The 21,485-nt window shown below is 42.9% G+C and overlaps 1 protein-coding gene across 3 annotated transcripts; it reads left to right on the forward strand.

Annotated features, from left to right (window-relative positions):
* Window positions 1-3,782: 3,782 nt before the first annotated feature.
* LOC103362966 (proline-rich transmembrane protein 3) lies at window positions 3,783-20,630 on the forward strand. 3 transcript variants are annotated; one of them, XM_008289517.1, is made up of 4 exons: window positions 3,783-4,022; window positions 10,988-11,893; window positions 11,995-12,321; window positions 16,316-20,630. In XM_008289517.1, the coding sequence occupies exons 2-4, from the start codon at window positions 11,062-11,064 to the stop codon at window positions 18,340-18,342; spliced, it is 3,186 nt and encodes a 1,061-aa protein (XP_008287739.1). In that variant the 5' UTR covers window positions 3,783-4,022; window positions 10,988-11,061; the 3' UTR covers window positions 18,343-20,630. The 3 variants fall into 3 exon arrangements, with proteins under 3 accessions (XP_008287739.1, XP_008287740.1, XP_008287741.1); XM_008289518.1 differs by having other exon boundaries at window positions 3,783-4,018; XM_008289519.1 differs by lacking the exon at window positions 3,783-4,022 and adding an exon at window positions 4,184-4,237.
* The last annotated feature ends 855 nt before the right edge of the window (window positions 20,631-21,485 follow it).

Raw genomic sequence — 21,485 nt, forward strand, 5'->3', positions numbered from 1 at the left:
AGAGTTTTATTTGTGGAAGAGAGTGCAGCCATGTGAGCTAATGAATATGTGAGTCAGCTTTCATCCCCATTCCAGTTGAGCTGGGCAGAAGCTGGGGCCCAGCTTCAGGGCAGACTCACAGTGAAGAAGAAACGCAGAGTAAAAATAGAGCTGAGAGAAGAGGAAAATAATAATAAAAAAAAGCAAAAGAGAGCAAGAGGAGAGATAGGTGGAAGCATGCTGGAGGTAGGGACAGGAATTTCACTTGATACACAAAGACTAAAACAACACAACAGTGGCTCAAGCATTATGTAAGAGATGGGTCTCAGCTTGTGTTATGCCCTCGGGGATTGCTCAGCTGAAAGGACATCTACTTTCTCTAATAAGAGGGCATCGTTGCTTCCTACAAGCACCAGGAGGCGCCATTTTTGGTGCCCTGGCAAAAGGAGAAGGTCGCGTGTGTTTTCTAGGAGTGCGGCTGTTTGTTTGTGACGACATTTTAGAGGTGTTTGTGTGGGTGGCTTGTGGTAAACCCAGAACATGCAATTCGATTCCTTTTAAGCAGGTGAATAAATTAGAAAATCACATATTGTATTCTTGGTATATTGGTATACACTGCACTATATTATACACTGTACACTGCTGTAGCAGCACCTGTGCCTTTTAATGCAATCCAGTAGAGCGGCTCTGTCACACATTGTCACACACAGTATAATTGTGTAGTGAACTGTGATACCTATTAGCTTAATATAGTTACATTTAATTCCTTTGTTACTGTGACAATCAAAACTGAACATTATAATTTTTTGAAGAAATTATGGCTGCGCTGTTGCATCTGATTTCATCAGGTTTGGCAGCTTTGCCCAATAGACTGTCCGGAGAGTCATTTCAAAACCTGTTAATGGATAAACCAACCCAATGATTTTGTCTGTACTTGGTTAATCCTGTGAATCACGTGCCTGACCAATCAGGGCATGTCATAAAAAGAATGATAAAAGAAAAGAATAAAGCAGTTCTGCTCAATGATTGACTGATAACAACCTCATGCTGTGAGATAGCGCTCACAGATATTATATATTGCTACAGCCCATATTATATTATTACTGCAATCTTTTTCCATATCTGGGCTCCATGTTGGTTTTTCTCTGCTCTGAGTCCAAAATTGGTTTCCATGCACCTCCACATTCTCTGTCTACTGCTTAAAAATGATTGATGATATTATTCCTGTATGGTAACAAACAGTATTATATAACAGTGTCTGATAGAATACCTAAAATGGATAAAACATTTTAGGAGATCTATGTTGATTTACCTTAGATGTGGTGAAATCTAATGCTCCTGGAGGCAGCTGTGGGAGAGCCTGACAGACTCCCACATGGAAGTCTGTCTTTGGGGCCCAGAGATGGGGGAGATTATTCTTTGGTGTCTAGACAACCATAGGATGAAGGGAAGCCACAGAGAGAAAGACTCGGAGCACAAAGCTGGCAGAGGTATTTCAGATCTTAAGCTTTTCCGAGTGTGTGGATGGACGTTAGCATATGAGGGTCTTGGCTGTTCTTAATGAAAGAGGCTTATTTTGTGGAGAAAATTAATACTTTCTACCATCGGATAGGATCCCTGCTTGGCTGGCTGTGATTAAGGTCCATATAGATTGGGAGGAAGAAACAGTTTGGTCTGCTCCAGTGTTAGATTTCAGAGCCCCTACCAGGATCAATTCAAACGACTAAGTGGAATGTTTTCACCACATTCCTGGACAAAGATGGCACAGAAACACTACCCACGGTATATATGGGTGTGGGGTGGCATGGGTTCCATGTGTGGCTTCAGCATATGTCAAAGAAGAGAAGTCCCTCCTTTTTAAGTAATTTGTTAATTTAGCAAGCTTTAAATACAACTCCCGTCTTACTTTATTTAAAGTGTGCTAAAAATGCCCCAATAAATCAAAAGCTGTCAGCTGATTACATGTAAGTTACAGGGTTGACCTGCTTTAGTTCAGTAAAAGTCAGCCATGTATACATGCACTCATTTGGGTTTTTTCATTGTCAGTCATAAGAAAAATTATTATTATTTGATTGAAAATTAGAATATATGCTCCCGTGTAGTCCACAGTAGGTCAAACTAATTTGCAACAGAGATGAGCGGTTAGATATAAGATAAAAAAAATAAGTCCTAATGGGGTGAAAAATTGAAGAATAAAGTTGCATAATGTTCATTCGAAAAGAAAGCTCCAATTTTATTCAATGATACAACCTGCCACTGCCAATGTTCACATTTATGACGTCCTTCATCTCTTCCCGAAGGACTAGAACACCCCTGAGCTACTCCTGCATGCCTGTTTAAAATTCAAACAAGAGGAGAGCACACCTGTGCAAGAGGAAAGACTCATCGGGCTCTTTTTTTTTAAATTTATTTATTTATTTATTTGTATTTTGCCCACAAGTGCATAGTAATAGAAGTAAACTGGATCTGACAGGAAAGGTCATTAAGCTACAGGCTTATACAGGCCACATCAGATGGACGGGAGGGATAAAAATGAGCAAATCTGATGCATCATGTCAAAAGAAAGATGGATATGTAACTGCATGGAGAAGACCGAGAAAAAAAAGGAATTCAAAATATCTGCATCCAAAGTAATTTAGAGAAAAGTGGCCACATTTTGTTTTTTTGAAGAGAAGATGGTCTGGATGTCTGGTTTTATGGGAATCAGTTTGAAAAATAAATGTTTAGGTATTTACTAAAAGACAATGAGGGTGAAAGCGGCCGAACTGATGTAAATATATCTCACGCTTCTAATGAACATCTGTGAATCATACTTGTCCCGTTACACCGGATTACTGCAATCTTGTTACAGCTGACAGCACTCAATTACACTGAAGGAGACACACAAAGCATGCTCACTGTGCTGATAATATAAATGACATGCCATCTTTTATCTAAATGTCCACACCCTGTTCTTCTATATGTGCTTTGTATTAATAGAATTTTAATACTTATCCCCCTGTCTATAGAATATATATCATAATCTGTGTACAATAATGTGATTACCATCCTGAAGCATCCACTTGTACAAACCCTTCGGTGTCCCCTGCTGGCTCAGTAGTAATGCAATGGCATTAGTACAATCCTCTGAGCCGCACATGTTATTCTGGGACTCCACTGTACAATCCGAACGACCTAATGAAAGTGACAATTACACAGTGGATAGGTGATTTGGGGATCAATCGGGGTGAAAGCTGCAGCCTCGACAGCATGTCCAGATTGGAGAATGTTGTGTTTGTGTGAGACAATCAGGCTCAAGCAGAGGCATTGAGCCCAGGGGGGGAGGCAGCATGAGGAAACAGTATCAAATTGGCTCAGGGTGGCTGGAGGACAGGAGAGGAGAGGGAGGCTAGAGTTTCATCTTATTGTCCCTGCTGCTGCTGCACCACTCTGCAAGAAATGTCAGGTGTCTCCATGAGCATATGTCACTGTTTTCACAGCACCTGAACAAGCAGCTTTGAAGAGCATAAATGGTTCAGCATAAATGTAAGGGAGAGGAGGAAGAAGAAAAAAAATATTGGATAGTACTGCAAGCTGTGATGATGTCAGTGCCAGTGTCGTCATATTTCCACAGTCTAAACAGGCTGCTCTGGTAAAAGGTGGATGAAGCGCTCAGGCTTGAAGCTGCGCTCTTGCGTAACAGGCGTGCCAAGCGGTAGGTTGGTTAGGTAGGTAGGCAGGCAATCGTGTTGATCCGCTTGCGAGGAAGGAAGAAAAAAAAAAAAAAAAAGGAAGGGAGGGAGCGATGTGGAGAGAGATGGAGCGGACGGAGGGGGCGTGCGTCTCCGTACTAGCTCATGGCTAGAGAGCTGGCAGCGGCACAAGGCTGCTGAACCTCTCTGTATGTCGACACGGGAGCGGTTTCATCTCCATCCTGCGGGGGAGAAGCGGTGAACCTGGGCTTGCACCTTCCAAACTCCTTTCCCTCCGCTGAATCGGTATGTCCCGGACCTGATATCCTGCCGCAGCGGACGCCATCGGAGAGGAGCCGCGCAGAGCTGTAGGTACGTTTGGCTGCTATGCGGCGGTACTTTGCGCAGTGACGTTGCCGCTACCTGTGCCGCGGCGGTAACGGCCGGCGGCTCCGGGTTACTACGTTCATGTAACACACCGAAGCTTTGTGGTACCTTTTTTTTTCCTGTTATCTGTACCTGGTTTTTCCCGTGTCAACTCAATGAACGAAGTTACAGGGAGTCGGAGCGTGTTCCTGTGGTGTAAGGTGAGCGACAGAAAGCGGCAGTTTGGGCTAATTTTATCAGTTGAAGCCATCACGGCGTCCTGCTGCCGCTACGACGGTAACGTAACGTCGTTACTGCTTTTCGTGACCAACTGAGAAAACGGCAGCCTGTGAATGAAATATATAAAACCAGAGTTATATCCGGGGCTTTGTGGGTTTTATTTTTTATCCCAAACCTTCCTCAACCTTTTACAATAGCAAAGTTTGTCTCTTTTTTTTTTGCTAACGTCTGACAGTATCATTAGCATAACTACAAGCGTGTTAACAACAGTAGATGCTCATGATCCTTTGTAACGGTTCAGTTCAGTGTTATTAGCTATTGCCAACATAGCCGACTCAACCAGCTTGTTTATTTCGTTAATTTGTATGTCAATCCTAAATTCCCCAAACATCACAGGAATTGCAAATCCCATCTGATCAGAAAAGTAGAGAAAAACAGTGTGCAGTTTGGTGCAACAGCAACAAGTGGAGTACTATTGCTTTATGGGGCCGCTGCTGCTGGCAGGTGCATGTTGTGTGTCTTGTGTGTGTGTTTACAGTGTGTTTGCCAGAACTATCCTGGCTCTACATGGAAATAACCGCTGCAGCACTTCTGTGGATGATCTGTTCCTTTTACAAGCGCAGGGAGAAAGAAAGCAAAAGTAAGGGAACCGCGCCAAAGCGCCTCTCTCAGAGCGCACAGGCAGAGCTGCTCCAAACAGTGCTACTGGATGAAACACAGGGCCATGCCAGATGACTTCAATTCAAGAGAAAAACCAACCCACCCTGATCCTCTGACAAGAGAAACAGGCTCTATCCACTTCTAAAGCAGCTCAAGAAAGATTTACTGGCTGCTTTGATAGTGTTTTCACGGAGAAGAGGGGCTTTGAAAGAGAAAAGGGGTGTAACAGGACAGAAGATGATCCATGACTGCATGCCTCAGTATCCCATAAAAGGTGTACTTGAATGGCTTATTTTGTTTTTAAAAAAGTTATCATTCACTCATACATTGAGCCAGAGCCTTTTAAACTGGCAGGATAGGTAAATAATACATTCAAGTTAACAGCAGACATGACACACTTGCCAAAACAGAACAGACAGACCTTCAGATAGTGGAAAATAAAGCATAGTTCATCAAGACATCCATATATCAATAAAGTTTAAACACTAAACCTGATCTGGTCATAAGTTCTTTTATGGCTTTGGATCTTTTTTAGCTTTGGAAAGATAAAGTGGTCCAGTACCTGCATTATTCAATTTTTTTGAAGTTGTAAATGTGTCAAGAATATCCACGTACAACTTAATACTTTGTTTTACATGAAAACTTGCTCACAAACTTAGTAGTTGGCCCACAACACAATTTTATTGCATCCAGCTGTAACAATGTGAGAGTCCTGGGTTGAAGTGAAGCTGCGGTTAACCCCCAGTAGTGGCAAACAGTTTATGACTTGTGATGCCTGTAATCTGTTTTCCTGAGAGTGTTTTGCGGCTTGACATGGTTTAGCAGCAGTCTCAATCAGTCACCAGACTCATTATCTTATAGGGTGTGTTTCTGGGAATGTGTGAGTGCTAATTTGAACATCATTGTGGAGTAAAGCCATGACTATTTATTGCAGTGGTATAGACAATGTAACATTTCTGGTGAGCTTTTCTTTACTTGGTCACCTATCATGTGTCCATATTCCCAGTCTGTGTTTACCCTCGTGTTCAGACAACTGTGTCTGTCTAGGTGTGTGTTTTTGTGCGTGCGGTCACAGTGCAGTTAAAGTGCCTTACCCTTTAAGGCTGACCTTCAGCCTTTGATCTGTGGCTTGCATGAAGGCGGAACATCAGTCAAAGATGTTGAGGGCTCAGCACTTTTAAGCTGGACATCCGCTTCAACTGGGGATCAAAAGCATCAGCGATTGGTTCTGGAGCCTCCTCTCCTCATATAGCATGACCTCTCTGTGTGGTCGGTCGCTCCACTGGAGTTTTGACACCCCCCCAGGCAGCAGAGCACCACGAGAGAGGCATCTTTAACAGACTTTGGTTTGTCTTAAGAGCTAAATGGACAGCTTTAGTCTGAGGCAGAGGTGTAGAAGTTGTGTGACCTCACCTGGAAAACTTTCTGGAGATTGTCTTATGCATGTTCAGAGCTTGTGTTTGTCTTAATATTTAAACACAACAGTTAGGTTCCTGTTTTATTGAGATTATTTTATGTGGTAGTGAGAGTATATTGTGGGAGTTGTTTGCAATCCATATGTTATTTCAAGGTGTGGAATTTTTAACGGTCAAACCAGCAACCTCCCCCACCACTCGCATACCAGCATAACCACACGCACTCCTTCTTCCATTTCCCCCCTCTCTCTGCTTCTTACTCTGTCTCACGTACACACAAATACACACACATACACTGCTTTACAGTCTCACCTCTCCCCCTCCATAACGCAACACAAACAAGTTATACATCTGTACGGCAAGCTGATGGGCGAGCAGTAATGCTTAACTGCGTTGCAGCACAGAGGTCCACAGAGACACACAGCTCTCTGCTGGTTTATTCCAGCTTATGTCTGCCTTTATTCTGCTAGCTTTTTCTCTCCATTCATTTTTACTATTCCTCTGTCTTCATGTCTGCCCATCTCCACTGTGTCTTCAGTGACCTTCCTATGGTACCTCAGCAGACTTTTTCGAAAGGTTTATATCTTCTCTCATTTTCTCTGTGCATGTTCTTTCCTATCATTACTTAACAAGCTTTTCTTCTCAGCTCAGACTATTAAGTCCTGCTCATTAGAGAGCCACCTTTACATTGGATGAGTCCACTAAGCTTTTGGACACTCAGTCTATGACTGGATGGATGTCCATGAAATTTGCTACGGACATTTATTGTCCCCAGAGGATGAATCCCACTGACTGTGGTTATCTTGTGATTTTTCTCCCATCTAGTGCAACCATAAGATTAATATATGTCTACATGAGTGAAACATTTGAACAGTTATTGATTGACTATTACCTCTTTTAGTATAAGTTACAACTTGGAGATCCCCGGACTTTTCATCTAACACCATCATCAGGTATACATTTATTTTTTCCAGTACTTTAGTTTTTGACAAAATCTATGCATAACTATGCAGACATCCCCATCAGTCTCAGCTTTACTTAGTTTTTAATGCTAATTAGCAAATGTTTTTATCCTAACACACAATAAATATGGTTAACATTAACTGCTCAAGCATTTAAATATTGAAAATATGAGCATCAACATTCAGCTGACAGCCCCACTGTGTCAGACAACCTACTCACTTGTCAAGCTGCAAGCATGCAAATTTTATCTCAGTATTTGCATAGATGTACCAGAGTTGCAGTAGCAGAACGTGGATTTAAAATATGTATATAGCAAATCTTTTAAAAAGAAGCCAAAGGTTTCCATGTTGTTGTCTAAGCACCAGCAGCTGTGCAAGACATTAAGTAAACAAGAAAATTACAGTCTAAATTTAGCCTAATTGTAATTTTATTCAGGAGCTATCTGATCAGCGACTAAGAAAACAAGATTACAAATCTAACCAGACATTCCGAGCTTTTCCACACTCTGTGTTTAGGACAATTTTTTGGTCTGAAGCTATTGAAGTTCGATACTCAGCCCTGAGGGAAACAAGTGTACATTGGTTCAGCCTTTGTTCAAAACACAAGTATCCTTCTGTCCACAGATTCATGTCTGCCCATGGAAATATTCACTCAAATTAATGGAAATTTTTTACTGTCAGACTGTCTGGAGTCCGACATAGAACATTTGCAAAAAAAAAAAAAAAAGGGAGATTCTCCAAACACTTGACTGCACCCCCACACCACCTCCCACACCCTGTGCTTGGTTCCCTACACAAAGTTTGAACATTAGCTGTTCATATTAAGACATTCATGTAGACGTGACATCACCATTGCAACGATTAGCAGATTAGCAACAGCTGCTGTAGTACTGAGTCATATGATTGTGTAACCAGCAGGTCTATAGTGTGGGCAAGGAGTTTATAGTAATCTTCAGATTGTTGCTTGCTGCTGTACTATTGGATATTATCCATGGGCATTTCCTGCTCTGGACAAAGCACATATTGTGCAGGAGAGTGTGACGACATCGACACAACATGCACATGCACAGTGCAAATGAAATACAAAGTGATGTGTCCCTTGGCCCCCAGGGGCTGAACGTGATAAAAATACTCTGACTGACTGTGCACCCATCTGCCTTCTCCCCCTGGACAGTCACAGAGGGATGTGCTGTCTTATTTCTGAGAGCGTGTGTGTGTGTGTGTGTGTTTCAGTCATTGCTGAAGGATAATGGGATACAATAAGCTAAGATGTGCCATGGAGGGCTGAGAGGAGGCCGAATTTCATACATGCCAAACACCAAAACAGCTGGTTAGATTGATCTGGTCTGTGTTGTGTGGTTAGAAATGGCAAGCCTGCTCCTGGCCTGTGATTCAGACTGCTGAGAAGAGCTGCCATTCGGCCCAAATTTACCCCATTTGTATTAGTTCAGTGGAAAATTGTAGTCAAATTGCCCAGCTCCAGTCAAAAAGAACATTTTGGCGAACCACAGCTGTGTGGGTCTGTGTGTTTGTGCCTTTGGATAATGCGTGGAGATGAGATTAATGCTGACAGCGTTTCAAGTACAGCAGCAAAGTGTTTTCCCCCTCTCACTGAAGCTTATTTGGCCAAATGCCTTTTGAGACTCATTAATCTCTACTACCTACCTTCATACATATACAAATAGGCTGACACATGCTCAATTGCTTTTGGATCAAGATATTGGTATGTTTACTGAAAACCATGTTATAACAGTCAGATTGTTTATGTTTAACTGCCAGAAACGGCACACCTGTGAAGCAGGCTCAGTTTGTCTGCATGCCTCCTGGGTAGATGGTCATATCTGCACTCGGCCCATAACAAGCCTGTTAGTCCTGAAACATAGTTTCCATGTGTCCAGTTCTCTTTTTTTCAAATATTCTGCCCCTTGGTTTCTGCAAATTTCTGTCACTTAGCTACCCCCACCCTCTCTCCATCATCTAAATTTACAATCCTCACGACTTCTTTCAGTCTTCATTTTGTCTCACATCCCCTCAGTTGTCACCCCCTCGCTTAATCGTACCCTCCACTGTCAGCTTCATCACATCATGCCTCCTCCACCACCTTCTCCACTTTTCCATTTCTCTCTCGTCTCTCTTGCCCATCCTCTCTGTGAACCACTTTCTCATCTTGCCATTAATACATTCCCCTCCTTCTTTTTTTAACTTATATCTGTCTTCAGGGCTCTCTTTTACCCAGGAGCATGCTGTAGGACTGTGTTAAAGCAGTTAAATGGGGTACAAGAGGAAAAGAAAGAAAAGGGAGAAATGGTTCTTGGCCAGCAGCCGACTAGGGAGAGCAGAAGAGGCAACTGAGACAGGAAGAAAAATAAACGCTGAGGCTACTGTGAGTGGGTGGAGATTGAGATATACTACCACTTATATTAATGTATTCATTGACAGTTTTTCACTTCAGATGCTCTTGTGTAGCACTGCAAACACTTAGTAAACAGCACGCTGGTCTAGTTTTCACACATACCAACAGTATACACTGTGACGTCCCACTTCACTGCACACACACTTAAACACATTTTCCATACGCTCATACTGATTACTCACACTTTACACGTGTTCATGAGTGTAAAATGTACATGCCAGCCGTGGTGTGCAGCTGCAGTCATTTTTTCTAAGACCTAAACGTCATGGCTGTGAATGGACCCAAAGTGAGTCATAAGCAGCAGAGTGAACTCACCTATAGGTGGTGATTTCTATTTTCTGTGGTTTCCCTTCTAATGTTTCACCTGAAGTTCTACTATGATCCTGACTCCCTGAGGTTATCTCCTGCTGTGAGTCATAGATTGAAACTGGTGTGAACAAGCAAGGTTTATGTAAGTTAGAGAAAAAGAAAAGGGTTGGTTTTTGATAAGAAGTGCTTGTTTAGGGGGGATGTGACTGGCATCTGTTTGGCTCAATGACTTATAGGATTGTGTAATCCTCAAGGGCCTGGGGGTTTCTATGTGTCACTGGGCTCTCTGAGATTCACCACACTCGGTGTTACAGCTGTCGGCTCTTGGCCTCCATGACTCAAACAGCACTAGCAGTAAAGGAAGCAGAGTCCTGCTGCTTAGAACAAAGAAAAATCAAGACTTTGGAAGAAAAAGAAACTAATATTCTTCCAAAAAACATTTCATGACACAGATAGTGAGGACATCTGCCACTGAATGAAACCATCTGCGACTCCTTTTGGTTTTTTGGCTTGATCATTTTGTTGGTGCAACTTGTTATATAACTTAGAGGCTCAACTCTTCCCTTCGTGTGTGCTTGTGTGTCGGCATATGCGCCATGTATTCTGAAACCATACACCTTACCACACCCTGTGCGCCCGCTGGTGTCTAGCTGCTAAAAGTCTGTGGGAGTTTCAGTGACTTGACCTCTGAATCAGCCTAGAAAAGTTGCAACATGTCCCCCCTGAAATTAGATATGACCACAGATTCTTACTGATTCAAACTATTTCCTGAATTCAGTTTTAGTGAGCTTTTGACCGCTGCTGCTAAATCCACAAGACCTCTACAACGTCTACAAAGAAGTCAGGTTTTTTTCTCCTGAGCCGAACCAACAGAAATAACCCGTACAATGTGTTTATATGTGCATAATGCTTTTATGAGTCTATGCTTGTTTGAGGTGTTTATGACATTTGCTTGTCTGGTTTTCTCAACAGAAACACAGTGGAAGGATGGTGTGACAGACAGACTGAGACATCCAGAGGGACCAGTCACTGCTCAGAGGCAGACCATGGCTCCCATGTCCCTCCTGTTCCTGGCCTTCCCCTTCTCCTTCCTCCATATTTCAGATGCTCAGACCATCATAGCTTCATCTTCCTCTTTCTCCCATCTGGACCTGCCTAACAACTCTTCACCTTCACCAACCAAGCAGACCGCTCGATTCTGGCCCTCTTTGCCTCCCAGAGGGCGCAGTGATGTACCCATCAGACCTACAGTCCGGGATAGGCTAACAACTATCAATATAGTGGAGCAGGGGCAAAAAATGACCCGCCCAACCACACAGGTTAATCCCTCTTTTATATCTGCCCTTTCTACACATAACCTTAGCAGTGGGCCAATTGCAACGCAACCAACTGCCTCCAGGCCCAGAACTGACACAGCTAGTTTAGCATTCAGCCGGGCTTTCACAAAGGGGGATGCTACGACAAAAGGCTCAACTCCTCCTCTGCCCACTTTGCCGTCCACTGCTGTAGCTGAGCCTGCAGGTGATAAGCCCATGACGACAAGGAAAGCAGAGGAGGGATTGGTCAAAGAGAATGAGGACAGCGATTCACAAGGGTTAGGATCAGGCAGTTCTCCGACAGTGACGCTTGTGAAGGAGGAATCACCGGCTCCTCTGCCAACAGTCGATGATGAGATGGCACAGTATCGACCACAAGCACAGACAGTGATATCTAACGTTTCTAACGTAAAAACCCCATCACTGGACAGTCAGACTGTGAAACCTCACCTGTTTGCACAGACAACTACCAGCACAACCAGCACGATCTCTACAACTCTACAGACCAAGACAAGAAGCACACTGGCCCCCGTGGCAACACCTCAGACTGCAGTATTAACAGGTTAGAAACCATATATGTTGGAATGAATGCTTTAAGGCTGTAAAGGGTAGAGGTCGAATGTCACATCATGTCACAATTTGGTCTTTCCCTCAAATTTCTAGGTGACCTGGCAGCAAACACTCCCTCCAGTGCCAGAGTTAGTCCAAGGCAGGACTCTGCTGCTGTGACATTACCCCAACCCACGTCTAACACCACTGGCTCTGCTGATAAACACCCACCAACTGCCGGACATCCAGTTACTGCCCAAAGCCAGAAGAGTTCACATTCAAACACCACAACACCACAAATGTCAAACACATCTACAACTGGTGTGCTTCCTACCACACAGGAGGCTGTGAGAACATCCTCAAGAACAACATCTCAACACAGCATAACAGTACAAGTTGGAAGGCATACAGCAAGCACAACTGTGCAGTTGTCGAGCACAGGTAAGAAACAAGGGTCTTGTGTTCTGTAGTGGACTAGTTTTAGAGTTTCCTTTGTCCTCTGATAATTTAAAATGGAGTTATTTGTGCAGCTGGGACTTTCTCAGTGGAAGAATTTGAGGAAAAAAAGGCTTCAAAGCCAGGGAAAAAGCAGAGACACTTTTCCATGGAAAGTGGGGTTGTAGCTGTGTGGGGTAGACGCAGTGAGGGAGGAAAGTACGAGCAGGACTAAAAGGCAGGATCGAAGAGGGGGCAGAATTGCAGGCAGGCAAAGAGATAAGAGACAAGAGGGGAAAAGCGGGGTCTAAAACAGAGACTGTTGGGAATGCAGATGAGAGAGTAGACAGGGTGGGCGAAAGTGTGGTAGAAGGAAGGTACAGGCACAGAAATGCAGGGAGTGGGGATAGTAATGAAAACCAGATGCAGTGAGAAAGGGATGAAGGGAGGGGAGATGAGGAAAAGTGAATGGAAAAGGAAAAGCATGACACATGGGGCACATGAGCCAGTCTCTTAGATACCATGAGAATAACATCTTAATGTCTTTTAAACATTCAGGCTTTCATACAGAGCACATTTAAAAGAACTACATGCCATTTTTTTGTGCTGTAAACATGGATTTCTTTTGGCATATGATGCTTCAGGCAATTCTCTTTCTGTTCAAAATGAGCTTAGTTTGGTTTAACCAAATTCACTGGCTTGTCCCTAACAGTGACATAATAGGCAAGACTTCGAGGTCTGTTTTGACAGTCCCGACTGTGGTAGCAGCTGCTGCGTTGAATATAAAAAGTAGAACACTGGCTAGCCCCAGGTTGTGAACCGTAGTCCCAGTTTGGGTCTCTCACATACATATATCTGCGGCGATATTGGCATTAGCAAGTCTGTTAAACACTGAAGACTGACATTTTAAATGAACAAGATTTATCTCTCCGTGGTGGCAGTAAACAGAACAAATGGGCTCTGAGCTTGACAAGAAATTTAGGACTAACAAACACTCATGTTAAATGCAATAAAGAGAATAAGTACAACTAGCACAGACACATCCTGAAGCCTCTCATAGGAGAGCTAGCAGCACCACTACAGCACAGGTACGTAGACAGAAACTCTGTCAAATGCCATAAATGTGTTTCTGGTGAATGTCCAAGCTCCACTGGCCAACCTGGCTTTCAAGTGGAATGAAAGTCTGATTGAAATTTTACATACTGTAGCTTGAGAGTTCTTCCCAGTTTGAGCTGACAGAGAATGTGCTGTGATGTCCAAAACTTCACTTAACCATCTAAAGCCCAAAATTGGCTCAACGGTCTGAAAAACATGTTTTTTTAAATGTCTAAAATTACACCTTTTTCTAGAGCCGGAAACTGTAAAATCAGAAACATTTGTTGGATTTTTAACTTTTCCAAGGTCCTATACCACTCATCTGTCATGTGTTTATTCCATCAGAAAATGTAACCAAATCTTAACATCATGATATTTAATCAAAAACACTTTTGTCAAAAAGTAAACCATCTTGCTGACCAGATTCGGTTAAGAAAAAATGTCTGCACTGCTCATGAATCCATTAGTGACTCAGCAACTCACCAACAGTCATGTGACAGAGTTTCGGGGACTTTTCAGCTGAAGTGGGCTGAACTGCAGGCTGTGTTTACACAGAGCAGATAGGAGACAAGTGTGGACAGGAATTAAAGTAGTATAAGCAGTAAAATATCTGTAGTATGTAGAGTCACTGTTTTTTCCAGTATTGGTAACATCTGGGGCACTTGGAGAACATGTTGTATGTGTTGATTCAAGTTTTTTTTTTTTTTTTTTTAATAAATAAATCAAATACATTCAACTTTAATTTTTTATGATTTATAGTATTATAACTCTGTTAAACTCCACAGCAGACATTTTAGAGTTTTTTTTCCCCTTCTTCTAGCCAGGATTTTATTGTTTCCATAAAGGAGCAAGACTTTATATTGCAGTGAAATTAGCCCACTTGCCAGGAACGCCCAGAAACTCGAGTTCAAAGGGTTAGAAGAAGTGCAGAGTTTTTGAGACTTTCAGAATGTTATTGGACCAAAGTGGTCAGATTATGATAATAAAAAGAGTAAGTGTAGTTTGTGACATTCAGAAAAATGTATTCACTGTTTTACAGCCACTCCTTTTTTCCCAGGATTGTGTACAGGAAAAATGTTTTTTGGGCCCATTTGCGTCACACCATGAATGCAAAGTTGTAGTAACCTGGCTTGGCCACTATGCCAAACTTACTTAATGTTACATTCTAAAATCAGTGATACTCCTCTAAGTGTGTGTGTTCCCATTTGTAACGAGGTCCTAAACATGAGTGTATTTCCTATGAGATGGAACAGGATATTCATTTTTTAGTTCATTGTAACATGTGAATATATAAATCAGTGTGTGTTAAAGAGAAAACTCAAAGGTAGGGGTAAGTTTAAGTATCTCCAGCTGTGTAATGTGATCGGCACATCTGGAATGTGTCTGGAGCTTGCTCCTGTAAGGGAAAAAAAAAAAGTCTGAGGGAAGGAAGTAAAACATACCTTTACATAAATAAAGAAGTGTGTCTGTGATCTGTATGCAGTGCTCACCTATGTGTGAAGCCTGAATGTGAAGTGTGTGTGTGTGTCAGTGAGAGAGAGAGAGAGAGGGAGGAATAGACTGAGGGGAGAAGGCGAAACATATGTCAGAGTGACTCATTAGTCTGTGCGTCAATTGTATTCGTGTCTTTTACAGGGTGAGGACGGGTTTAATGTCCTTCAAGTGGCGGTTTTAGGGTTTTACCACTGATCACATTCTTCCACCATCCATCGAGTTTAAACATGTGTAGAACAGTTCCTAAGAATCATTCAAGAGAAAGACTATTAAGCAAGAGGTTTCTTAGTTCTACATCAGGTATAGAGTCATCATACTTTATGTATTTCCTTTTTTCCTTTAAAGTGTTTCAAAATTATGACACTTATGCTCACTTGGCTCCTCTGCATCCTTTTACAATCCTTTTATTTTTACAGTGTGTGTTATCTTTACAGTTGAGTTGCTCACAAAGGGCTCAGTTGTGATTGGCTCTATGATTATAATGCTGTGGGTGTTTCCAGGGTATTGCATGAGGTTAGGGTGGAGTGCCTTGAACAAAGAGAAGTGTGTGTGTGTGAACGTAAGGAAATTAGAGAGAGAAAGAAAGAGAGTGAGATGCCATGTAGTCAAAGTGTCTTGTCCCACGAGGTTGTTTTGTATTTTATAATGCTGCAAAGAGCAGAGCAGAGCATTTCCCTGGTTCATAAATTCATTGTGACACTGTACTGTGTTGCATAACAAAGATGTTCTTGTTAATTACATAATCTAATCCAATTAAGCCACACAATTACTTCTAGGAGTTTCTCATACAGATATGTTTGTAAGTGTAATGTGGGTGATCAACCTGAAGCTTTTTGTACAGGGTGACTGCTGTTTTACCTGTATGCTGGTATTTGCAGGGGCGTAATTTCGTGTTTTTTGATTGCCATTGAGTTGTGTGGCATTTTAGTGCCTGTATGTAATCTGTATATCTTGAAATTTTGTACAAATAGACACTGTTTGTGGTTTAGGTTTGTTATTTCCACACTACACTGTGTATTCATGTACAGTTATACAGATGATAGCAACAGACTAATATTCACAGAGTGAAGAGACAAAGACTGATACAAATTCAGTATGATTTTTAAATAGATATAAAATGTACAACTTGCTTTATCTGTGTAGAATCTCTCTTTGCGTTGAAAAACACATTTAGACCTTGGACAATGCATCTCTGCCAAACTGATTAAGTTACTACACACAGTCCAGAGGATCAAATGGTTGTAGCTTTAAATGGTGTGCTACGTCCCTCTAGTGGTGCTGAAAAGTACTTCATGTACTTTTATGTTACTCTACTTCTTTGCAGATAAATGGCGTTTACAAAGAATTTAACATATCTGTTTAACGTATATCTGATTTTTAAAACTAAATCTATTTCTTTCTCTTTTTCTAGGGACCTCCTCCTCTCCTACCACCGGTGTTGTGCCTGTCATTCGCTCAAGATTTGGACCTACATATCAGAGTGGTATCAGTCAGAGGAACCGCTCTCTTCTCCTGAGACGTCCTCACCTAGCTCCCCATTCTACGACTAATCCAGCCCCTTCTCCCAGTGCCAATCCCTCTCCTAATGGCACACTCCTTTACTGGGGAGATCTGAGCCGGACGCTGGCTTTTGCCTGGGAACTACATGTCTATGGCTCAGCAAGCCTCTTCCTCCTCCTGTTTGCTGGAGCTGCTCTTGGCCTGACCCTGTCCCCTGGCACAAACTGTCCTCATCGGGGTGCTCTTGCACTTGCCAACGCTTTGTTATTTCTGGCTGGAGGCCTTAGAGCAGCTCTCTTTCTTATCGACCCCTATGGCACACGAAAATTCCTCCCTCGCCCCGCAGTTACAGCCCTCTACAACTTGCCTCTGCATCTGCTGGTGTGGACGCAGGCTGCCCTGGCACTGCTGGCCTTGAGGGTGGCAGGAGTCAGTGTGTTACCTTCAACTCTGGAGCGCCCTCCTCTGGTGGCTGTGTTAGCTGTGTTGCAGTGCACCCTGCTGCTGGCGGCTGATCTGCTCTCCCCAGCCCTCTCTCCTTTGGTGCCTGTTACCCTACAGGTCCTGTCCCTGTGCTGGGGCCTGACTCTCTGTCTGGGCTTTCTATGCTATATCTTCCCACGCATACGCTGCCCTCCTATCCCCCACCCTGCTGTCCCTGGAGAGGCCAGAAGAAAGACTTGGACAGGGAGCAGGAGAATAGGAGTGATTCTGGGGAGAGTGCTGGCAGTTTGTGCAGTTCTGGGGGCATTGTGTTGTGGTTTGCATGTCCATGCTACCTTGTGGCTTTATGGACTGTTAGGAGACTGGACACGCTTCAACTGGGGATGGTGGCTCGTGCATTTCTGGGCCCGGCTCCTTGAATTGGCCTGGGGGTTCTCTCTCCTACTCCTGGGTTCCTGGTTGTTCTGGAGGCCCCATGGTTGCGGGGGAAGAGAGGAAGGTGGACAAGATGGCAGAGTGGCAGGAGACCTACCATCCCCTGGGCAGTCTGTAGGCTCCACTCAAAGACATACATGCTGGTCGAAGATAGTCCAGAGCCTGAGAGGGAAGCCCTGTAGAAAATCTGACAGTAATGGTATGGGAGGAGGAGGGGGAGGAGGAGGAGGAACAGGTGAGGTGCCCAACAACTGGGCTGGCCAGGAGCGTCCTGGAGCTGACATTAGCAAAAGTCTAATAAGGAACCAGAACCATGAACAGGCCACTGCCCAGCCACGCTGCGTCAAAGACAGCAACCGAGGACGCAACCACAGAGGCCACTCTGCAGAACGAGGTATATCTGATGGTTCCACTGGCTCCCTGCTGAGACTACAGGCTTTGGGCCGACCTCCACAGCGCTCAGTGAGTGGCAGTCTGGATCAGGACAGGGACACATCCCTGTCTCTCTATGAGTTTGATCTGCGGCCCCCTTCCCCCATAGACCTGACCCGTAGTATTGATGAGGCTCTGCACAGAGAACACCTGCTTGGAGGAGGGAGCTTGTTTCATCCTTTGAATCAGGCCTCACAATCCCCTTCCCCAGGCTCAGGGGTCAGCCAAGGGCCCTGGCTCCGCAGGAACAGTGACCCTCAGATGCTTTCTGAGAGCAGCGATGCACCGACGGAGTCTTCCATGCCACTGGGTGGCAGCGTCCTCAGCAGTGTGCCCAGCAGGCAGGTTACTGCTCCCCCCACGCCATCCCACCAGGGTCACAGGTGGGCTGCGAATGGGGTAGGAAGTGTCCCTTCATCAGTGTCCTGCCCTGTGTCACTACGCCCCTCTAGAACGTCAACGGGGCATCTGGGGGAGGATGGAGTGGATGACACACGACCATTTATCACCCCAGACTCTGAGAGGGCGCGAGGGAGAGCTGGGAGGCCGGTTGGGTCACGCAGTTACCTGGAAGTCAGTCGACATGACGATTCTGCTAGTGTCAGCAGTGAAATTATTGACTTGTGAAGTAATCCATGGAGGACCAGTGACTGCACAGCAAACAAACATACTGTTCCTACCCAGAACTTTGGTTAGGACTTCTGGTATTGGGATAGTTTGATCATTAAACTGCCTGAAGTTAATTGTTTTCAGATGAGGGAAAATATGAAAAAGAGGATCTGGGTGATGACATAAAATATATCACCTAGTTGCCTTTTGTCTTGCTAAAGGGTTTAACAACTGCGTTTGAGGAAAAGATATCCGGTAAACACTTTACTCTGGGAGCAAAATGGGGAGATATAGCACAGATAAACAACACCGCACACTTTTGTCTAACTCTCTCCATCTCTTTCTCTCACACATCATGTCTCTATTTTTCTTGTCTGTACAACACTGGTAAAATCTAAAGTACACTGGGACCATACATACTATGGATGGCTCTTCAGCTGGTCCGTGCTTGTGATTGGCTACAAATTTGTGTTGGTGATGAATTTCATCTTCGCAAAATGTATGAAACGCAAAAGATAGGTTTAGGTCACCCAACTCCATGTGTGGGAACATGCTGAGCACCACAACGTTTTGAAGGGTATACAACAAACGTGGCTCTGAGTGTTTGTGAGTCCCATTTCTGTTCTTTCTATGAAAAAATGTCTGCATATCATCAGTCGTCAGTTTAATTGCTTACATAGAGTTTATTTGCTGTCTTCCATAATATATGCTTTGTGATGTAAAGATGTGCCATATACTATCATGGTCGGTTTCTGTGCTAGTTTTAATGGTTCTATAAACCCATTATTTGGGTTAACTCCATCTAGCGTCTTAGCATTAGTATCATAGTGACTCAGCTGCAGATTATTCCATCTAAGCTCTTAACTCGCTGCTGCCGTTGTACTTGTCCAGGTTGCCTTGTATGTTAAAACTGGTTACGTAAAGAGGCAGGCAGTAAACAACAGCCAGAAACATAACTAACATGCAGACGCATGCTTACATGTGAAACTGCTGCTGAGGCTTTTAGCTGTTGATGAAATTGCCAGACTTCAACATGAAAGTCTCCTGTGTGGTTTATGCATTTTATCATGTTAATTTTCTGCAGGACAAAGCTTTGCAATCAATAATCTTGTGTAATTGAAGCATCCAACTGCATTTTTTTTTTGCAGAGTCTGAATAAGACTAATAAATACAATGATGATCCTGTCAGTTGCAATGAAACAATTCCAACTGTTTGATATCTAATTACATGCTATACAGCTTTGCAAGGCTGCAACACACAAGACTGGCTTGGCATGAACCTCAGAAGTCTTGTACTAGACCTAACCCATTAACAGAGCACTTAACTGTAAGCCTGAGCACTAGACTGAAGTATTTTACTACTCAAGAGGAAAATATCTTTCAAATATATGATGTATAATCAACAGTGTAAATAAATGTTATTTTTGATGTTCATGAATAAAGGTGTATTTGAAACATAGTCATAGTTGTTACTGTGAAAGACAATCTAAAGTGGTATTGCTTATGTGTCTGAGCTGTCCAGACAGTTATGCTATTTTGACGTCAGATTGTGGCCTATTTAGGACATGCAGAGCGGTGACGGTTGATACTTGACCGCAGAAGTTAAGTCAAGGACTTTCTGGGCTGTGCTCAGGATTGTAATAATGATGCAGGTTTTGCAAAAATGTATAGTTAGTGGTCATTTTGACTTCTGTTTTATGTTTTCCCTCATTAAATGATGATAAACATATTTGGGGGGGGGAGTCTTACATTTGAAAGGTTTTGTTCCAACACTTTTATTCAAAAAAATGCTCGCGCAGATTGCTTACTGTAATGCCACTGTGGGATGCCAATTTGAATATGTACTAATCACACGTCATTTTGTTTTAAGGTGGATTAACTATTATTTGGACTAAAATCCAGCTACTTATGCTTCTGTTCCTGATTAGAGCCAGTCCATTACTTGTTTTCTGGTTACCTCGGTGTGACCTGCAGTACCTCCCAGTGATGTGAGATGCTTGACTTGTTAGTATTTGCAGTACAATGGCCTTGTGTTGCTGTCTACATTCCAATGGGCCTGTATTATTTCATCGTATTGGTACTCATCATTACCCATTTTGCTTTTATGGCCTCAAGGACCTGTAGTGTTGTCCCACAAAGCAGTATGTGCCATAGAAAACACATCAATGTGCCCCCTCTGGTCTCTAGCCACTTTGCAGACGTACAGTGTTAGTTTCATCTGTTTATTTTTGCTCATTTGACATTTGTTCTTGTATTTCTTGCTGCATTTCATGTCTGGATTCAAATAAAAATGAGTAAACTCAAAATCTGCATATTGTTTTAATTATTTTTTGAGTAAGTATTTCATATAATGGCAAGAATGCGAGTGATTATGATTAACTATAGAATTGTGCGGAAGTTAAGGTCAGTGTTTTTATCATTTCATAGTGTTTTACAAACTGTTGATCCTGTTAAACAGTGAAATGATTCATCCAGTCACCAGCCTTGCCTGTAAAACAGAGAACCAGCAATGAAATCTTTTTTATCTCTTATTTTCTTTTCTGTTATCCCCCTATATGTACATACAAAGAGGCAAGTAGACCTAACCAAGGTGCATGAATGGCGGTATCATGAAATCAAAGCTCAAGCCATTCGCTATCTCGTTTTTAATGTTGACAAAGAAAGCTTTATCTGTAACTTATTTTTTCAGTTCTTTGCCAGGAGACAGAACCAGGAATGAGCAGAGGTCCTGTTCAGTATCTTGCGAAAACAAACCGTTTTAATCTCGCGTGTTGACATTAGCGTTCAGCTCAATCAGATCCTCATCTGCAACAAATGTAGAATGTTAGAATTGCTCTGTTTGCTTTCCCACCAGCCTCTCACACAAGGGACCAAACATCACTAAGAGATGACTGAAAGACAGAACAAATAACCTTTTATATACTGTATATTCAGTCAATATTTATGTGATCATGTCTCCATGAATCTGTGAAGGTGACTGCTCTGGTCTGCATGCTCTGGTTGAACTTTGTTTATGTGGTCAAAGTAGAAAAAGGATACTACCGTGTCCTTGGCATTGCAAGCAGCACAGATGAAATTTAACTAGACAGAAAAGAACATTGACACACCTTGGTTTTATATGTTCCTAGACTCACAACACTCTGTTTCCAGAACTATTTGTG

This window comes from Stegastes partitus, unplaced genomic scaffold (genome assembly GCF_000690725.1).
Source record: "Stegastes partitus isolate 25-593 unplaced genomic scaffold, Stegastes_partitus-1.0.2 Scaffold620, whole genome shotgun sequence".
Classification (NCBI taxonomy): Eukaryota; Metazoa; Chordata; class Actinopteri; family Pomacentridae; genus Stegastes; species Stegastes partitus.